Source organism: Tupaia chinensis, unplaced genomic scaffold, assembly GCF_000334495.1.
Source record: "Tupaia chinensis unplaced genomic scaffold, TupChi_1.0 Scaffold139757_1, whole genome shotgun sequence".
Taxonomy (NCBI): domain Eukaryota; kingdom Metazoa; phylum Chordata; class Mammalia; order Scandentia; family Tupaiidae; genus Tupaia; species Tupaia belangeri.
The window spans coordinates 2,214,051-2,219,785 of NW_006199637.1; the positions used below are offsets into that span (position 1 = coordinate 2,214,051).

At 54.5% G+C, this 5,735-nt stretch overlaps 1 protein-coding gene across 1 annotated transcript in view; it reads left to right on the plus strand.

Annotated features, from left to right (window-relative positions):
- SLC30A3 (solute carrier family 30 member 3) overlaps positions 1 to 2,095 on the plus strand; it is a 12,057-nt gene extending 9,962 nt beyond the window's left edge. The window contains exon 9 of the mRNA XM_006162159.3: positions 1,106 to 2,095. Coding sequence (XP_006162221.1) covers positions 1,106 to 1,254 — 149 coding nt within the window. The 3' untranslated portion in view covers positions 1,255 to 2,095. The remainder of the gene's footprint in view (positions 1 to 1,105) is intronic.
- Positions 2,096 to 5,735: the final 3,640 nt, after the last annotated feature.

Here is a 5,735-nt window from a genome sequence, read left to right on the forward strand (position 1 = left end):
CCCCCTCGAGCTTAAAAAAAAAAAAAAAAAAGAGATAGAAAGCGAGAAATCACCCTCGGGGGGATGGTCACATTGCAGTCCTTTCTCCTCCATTCTCCTCCCGGGATCTTGGGCACGCACGCACATGCGCCTGGCGTGAGTTTAAGCCACCGGGTCTGGGACTCGAACTGCAGTCGGCTACATAGGAGTTCAGCGACATAGCCATTACACTAACTGCTGGTCCCCACTCAGTGGGTTCTCATGTAACCATTAAATCCGCTGACTATGAAGACTGTATGGCAACTGGGGAAAATGTTTATAGTATAATGCTAGAGAAAAAAAGCCGAATATAAAATCATATCTACATTATGATTCAACTATTAAAAATATATATGGTGAGTCATGAGCTGACAAAGGATATTTGAGTTTCTTCCAGATGCAAGAAGCAATCAAGACATGCAATTTGGATGCCAAAAATATAGCTTGTGGGGTAGTTGATGGTAACTTAGAGGGACAATGGGACAGAATATTTTACATCTGGCCATCCAGGAACATTGGGTGTGTGACTGCTGAGAGCCAGAGAGCCGTGTATCAGTACTCAAAGACATGGGACCAGCAGTTGGTGCTGGACTTCCATGTAGCCAACCGCAGTTCGAGTCCCGGACCTGGTGGCTTAAACTCACGCTGGGCGTGTGTGCGTGCGTGCCCAAGATCCCAAGAGGAGAATGGAGGAGAAGGGATTGCGGCATGGCCATCCCCCTTGGGGGGTGATTTCTCGTTTTCTGTCTCTCTGGTGCATGCATGTGCCCTATAGCAACAGACCAGCAAAAAAAAAAAAAAAAAAAAAAAAAACCCAAAAAAAAAAAAAAAAAAAAAAAGGAATACTCAAAGACAAGGGAGAGAGAACTAGGGCTTAGTGTGTCAGCATGGGCGAGTGGGGCCAGTCCCACCATTTCCTTTGACGATTGTCCACCGTTCATACAATATGGGAAGGAAAGCTAGCCCCCCTTCACACTCGGCTTTACTGCTGTGCCCCTCTCGGCCCCCTTCCCTCTGGCCTTTTCTCAGCCCCTGTCTGTCCCCCAGTCCCCAGGGATTGACACTGCCTCTTATCACTCTGCCACAGACTCCACGGCTGACCCTGAAGCCGTCCTGGCTGAAGCCTCGTCCCGGCTCTACTCCCGGTTTGGATTCTCCAGCTGTACCCTGCAGGTGGAGCAGTACCAGCCGGAAATGGCCCAGTGCCTGCGCTGCCGGGAACCCCCCCAAGCCTGAGCCACGGTCCTGCCCTCACCCCACTGCCAGGCCCACGCTCAGCCCTGGACTCTCCGCACCTGCCTCGCTGATCATGGAGAAGGGACCGAGCTGGGCCCATACCCTTTCCTCTCTCCCTCCTCCCTGCCAGCCCCAGCCCGAGCCCCCAGCCCCAGTGGGCAAGACCAAAGTGTGTGGAGGAGTGGCTGGGAGTCGGTCTGCATAGATGCGGCCAGTTCAGGAGCGGGGCCTGCGGGCCTCAGGGCGGTGGGGGTGTGTCGAAGTCCCCACGGTCGGGGGCCGTGAGCGTCCTTTCTGTGCAGTGCATCTGTATGGCTGGTGGCCTGGGACATCTGCCTGTCTGTGCTGTCTGTGCCTGTGCCTGGGGGAGGTCAGCAGGGGCCCCCTCCCCACATGGCTCTCGCTCTGTCTATGCAGGGGCCCCAAAGCCTGCACTTTGTTCGTGTGTCCTAGCCCTGTGGTTGTGTCTCTGTGTCTCTGTGTGTGAGTGTGTCTCTTGGTGCTGTGGCCCATGTGTCTCTGTGCCTGTGTGGCTGTGCTATGGTCTCTATGAATCTGCCCCATCCACCAATCGTCTGGGAGTCCGTCTGTCCATCCTCTGTTGGTGCTGTGCCCTCAGTTGTCCCAGAGAGAGGAAGGACCGCTGCAGCTCCATCAATAAACTCATGTCTCACTGCGTCGCTCCACTCTGCACTGACTCCTCAGGGGAGTAGGTCCCGTCTGCCGTCTGTCATCTGTCATTTGGGGAACTGACGGAGTTCCCGAGCTGGAGGGACCTGCCATGGCCCTCCTGTCCCTTCCCAGCCCCTATACCCTCGCCACCCTCAAACGTCCATTTGGATGTAGGCTGTACCCAGCAGGCTCCCTGCTCCTCTTCCCTTGTTCATGGCCTGCTGGAGCCTGGGTCCTTGACTCAGGGAGAGACCCCTGGCACGCTGGGCTTGGTTGCAGGAGAGAGCTGGAAGGCTGGGAGCCCCGGGCATCATTCATTCCTACAGGGTGCTGGTGGGAGAAAAGCGTTTTGGGGAGAGCGGTTGGACCACCGCACCGAGGTCCCCGTAGTTCTCAGGCTGTATGAGCTGCTCAGGGGAGGGCGCCCGCAGCCCGGATGGCCCCAGGTTTAGGCGTGGGCGCTGTGGGCCTCATTCGCAGTCACTCTTCTTCACCCTGAGAATCACGTAGTCGGACAGATTTGGTCGTAGGAGCCAGTCTCATTAAGGGTCGAGGTTCTCTTTAAAAAACCCAACTCTGTGCTTTTATTTCAGTTTTACATTTGCTAGAGGGCACATGTGCTCACCAGAGAGTCAGAGACAGAGAGTAAGAAAGCACCTTCCATGGGGCATGGCCACACGACAGTCCCTTCTCTGTCTCTTCTCCTTTTAGGGATTTTTAAAAAAGAATTATTTAACTTTATTTATGTATTTATTTATATTAATTTGATTAGACACAGAGAGAGAAGTTGAGAAAGCAAGCCACCAGGTGCAGGACTCGAACCACAGTTGACCATATGAGAGTTCAGCTCCCTCAACCACCATGCCACCTGCCCACCCTAGGATTTTTTTTTTAAAGGTTTATGCCGTGGGGAAGACAGCAGGTGGTGTGGCTAAGGTGCTGGACACTCCCACATGGCCGACCATGGTTCGAGTCACCAACCTGGTGGCTTACTTTCTCACCTTCCCTCTCTCTCTGTGTCTCTTTCTGGTCAAATTTTTAAAAAAAAATGAATGAATAAATAAATTTTTAAAAAAGTTTATGCCGTAGGGTGTGTGCACTCACTGGAGAGAGATAGTGAAAGGGAAAATGAGAAGTCATCCCGCAGAGGGGATGGCTATACTACAATCCCTTCTTCATTCTCTGGAGATTTGGGGCACACACACATGCCTGGATGTGAACCATAGTCAGCCACGTGGAAGTCCAGCACCTTAACCACCACATAACCCATTGACTCCAAATGGGATCATTTTATGGATGAAGTCTTGGATCCTGTTTTCATGACCAACCATACATGTTGAACACATGTCCCCATGTCAACACATCGATTTCATTACTTTTTTTAATTGTATTTTTTAAACTTAATTTATTATCATTATTTTTCAATTTTCACCAGAGAGAGAGAGAGAACAAGCCACCAGGTCTGGGAATTGAACCACAGTCAGCCATGTGGGAGTCCAGTGCCTTTAGCCACCACACCACCTGCTGGCCCCAGGTTTCATTACTTTTTCAAAGGCAAGGTTTGAAGAGTCATTGAAAACAGGCCCTTTTGCTGGTCTACCTGGAGTGTGGCCAGGCCGGGTGACTGGCCGCCGGTCTACTGGCCGAGATTGGCGCGGAGGCTAGCTGGGTGGACTGGCAGCCTGTCACACGCCGGTGGTTGGAGCTACCCCAGCTGCTCTCTTGGCTTGGCTAATTCCGATACTTTCTCATTTTACGTCTCATTGATTACAGGCCCCGAGTGACAGGATGGGGGTGGGGGAGAAGAGGATGGATTTTCACCTCATGAACAGCTGTGAGCCCAGCCTTGTCCTGTGTGTGCAATGCCAGGTCCCTTTACAGGGCAGGGAGCCTCACCAAGCATGCAGTCCATCTGCCCCATGCCCAGTTCACCCAGGAAGTGACGGGCAGGAGCAGAGCTCAGGCTCTCACCCCCAGGCACCCTCGAAGCTCCAGCTCTGTTTCCTTCTCAGCAAACCTTCTCTCAGCTGTTTCTCCAGCAGCCTGCTGCCCTGGGTGCTCCCAGTCCTGGGACTTGGGGGACAGAGGGCCAGACTTCGTGGTTCTGACTTTGCCTTCTACCCATCTGGTCAGAGAGCTACCCTCTCTGCAGGTCAGCCTAAGTGTAAAAGAGGGACACGTGACATCGTGGGGTGAATCTGCCTGGTGTGGAGAGGGTGTGCACAAACAGCGTCCGGCCAGCCCTGTAGCCTAGTCGTTAAGGGAGCTGGATCCCACGTGGTCGGCTGGCAGCTTGGGAAACACACAGGGTGTGGATGAGTGCGTGCCCCAGATCCCAAGAGGATGGAGAAATGGAGAAGGGATCGCTCCACTGGGGGGTGCTTTCTCTTTTTTCCTCTGTCTTTGGCAGTGTACACATCCTTTAGCAACAAACAAACAAAACAAAAAACAAGGAATTAGCCTTTGGGTTGAATCCTGGATGCAGAGGAGAGTGAGGAGAACAGGGAGGCCCAGCATCCAGACAGCAGGGACAGGGGCCAACCCTGACTGTGCTGTCTGCTGTGTAAGGCGTGTGAGGTGACCACAGCACCTGCACCTTGCAGAGGGAGAAACTGAGGCTTACCTGTTCATGGTCATGCAGCCAGTGACTGTCAGGGCTGAGATTCAAACTCCGTTCCACCTGCGGGAACTCGCGGTTCCTTTTCCATGTCACTGCCTCCACGCTCCTTCAGGAATCATCCTGCCAGGGACGGGAAGGACAGGAGGATCAGCCAGACCGTCTGGGCGTATTCTTCCGCATTCATGCCTCACTCCCTCCCGTGGGAGCCCAGGACATCCTTATCTGCAAAGCTGCCTGCACACCCTGCCCCATGATCCCCTGCCCGCTGCCTCCACTTGCTCATTCATTGGTTCCTTTCCTCTGGGTGCCATTCCCTGCTGATAAACTAAGTGGTGGAGGGAGAGGTGAGGAGGGGCCCGACAAAGGGAGGGGGCAGGGGAGGACCCATCCATTAGCTAGCCTGGCAGCTCTTTACACAGCTGATTAACTCTGAGAGGGGAGGGCCTGTGAGCCAGACAGGGCCAGAAGGGAGCCCTGACTGAGGATGGATGGAGAGAAGGGGGGAGAGAGGCAGGGGCCGTCATGCTGAGAGGGTTGGAAAGACTGGAGGCCACAATGGCAAGACAGGGATTTGAGGTCCTCTGCTGCTCGGGACTGGGCGGGAAAGGGGACAACTATGTGGGTAGGCCCTCCCTCCTCACTGGTCTGCCCTCTGGTGGTAGCCCAGGACAGGACTGCACCGCAACTGGGAGGCGAGGGTGGAGGACCCAGCCAGTCGGAGTGGAAGGAAGCAGCGGACAATGAGGCAGTGTCCACCTCCTGCTCTTCAGGGACCTCTGTGCAGGCTGTCTGAAGAGCCATGGGCTGCCCTGGCTGCCTTGAACTTGATCATCAGAAGGGGAGCAGCACCCCCCCTGAGGCCTGCACCATGGCAGCAGCAGAGGCCACAGGGAGTCTGGAGGGAATCTGAGGACGGGAGTGAGGATGGGAGGGCCCCGACCTCTGTGGAGAACTGTATTGAGGGTGTTTCTTTTCTAGTTGAAGGACTCTCCACTGCTGACTCTGGGAGTTTCCAGGGCCTCCCTGACCTGGCCTGAGCCCAGGACATCCCATTAGCATTGGGCCAGTTTCTTCCAAGGGGTGCCAGGCACTTCCCGGACCCCACTGGAGCAAAGCCGGAGGCCCAGATGTGCTGTGATCACACAGGGGGCCCTGTTGCCAGGACTGACCAGAGAAAGAGAGTGGGGAG